This window comes from Plasmodium reichenowi (assembly GCF_001601855.1).
Source record: "Plasmodium reichenowi strain SY57 chromosome Unknown, whole genome shotgun sequence".
Lineage (NCBI taxonomy): Eukaryota > Apicomplexa > Aconoidasida > Haemosporida > Plasmodiidae > Plasmodium > Plasmodium reichenowi.
Window position 1 is genome coordinate 1 of NW_017962437.1, and position 416 is coordinate 416.

A 416-nucleotide genomic window follows, 5' to 3' on the forward strand; every position below is an offset into this window, starting at 1 on the left:
ATATAAATATAAATAAATAAATATATATATATATATATATATATTTTTTATTCGTCGCGCTTTTTTTTTTTAAAGTAGAACATTATATATATATATATGCATAAAATATATAAAACTCTAGAATATATTTAGTTTCTCTTTTTTTTATCCATTTTACGTTTGTAGAATAATAATTCATCTCCTTCAATAATATAACCATCTGCTTTACCACATTGACCTGGTCTGCTACTAATACATGCCAAGACTCTTCCTTGTTTAAATTGTTCAAGTAATAAAGGATCAATAGTTTTGGATTTACCTATTTTTTTAATAACACCATATGTTTTTGTGGTTTCATCCTTTGCAGCTTCTTCGTTGTTTTGTACTTCAGGTTTATTTTCTTCCTTATTATCTTCTTCCTTCTTTTCTTTTTTCTT

At 24.0% G+C, this 416-nt stretch overlaps 1 protein-coding gene across 1 annotated transcript; it reads right to left on the minus strand.

Annotated features, from left to right (window-relative positions):
- Nucleotides 1–128: 128 nt before the first annotated feature.
- On the minus strand, nt 129–416 carry PRSY57_0022200 (40S ribosomal protein S8e, putative; the record flags this gene model as incomplete). Its single annotated transcript, XM_020114295.1, has 1 exon — nt 129–416. A coding segment is annotated over one exon (288 nt), but the record flags the coding sequence as incomplete, so codon positions are not given.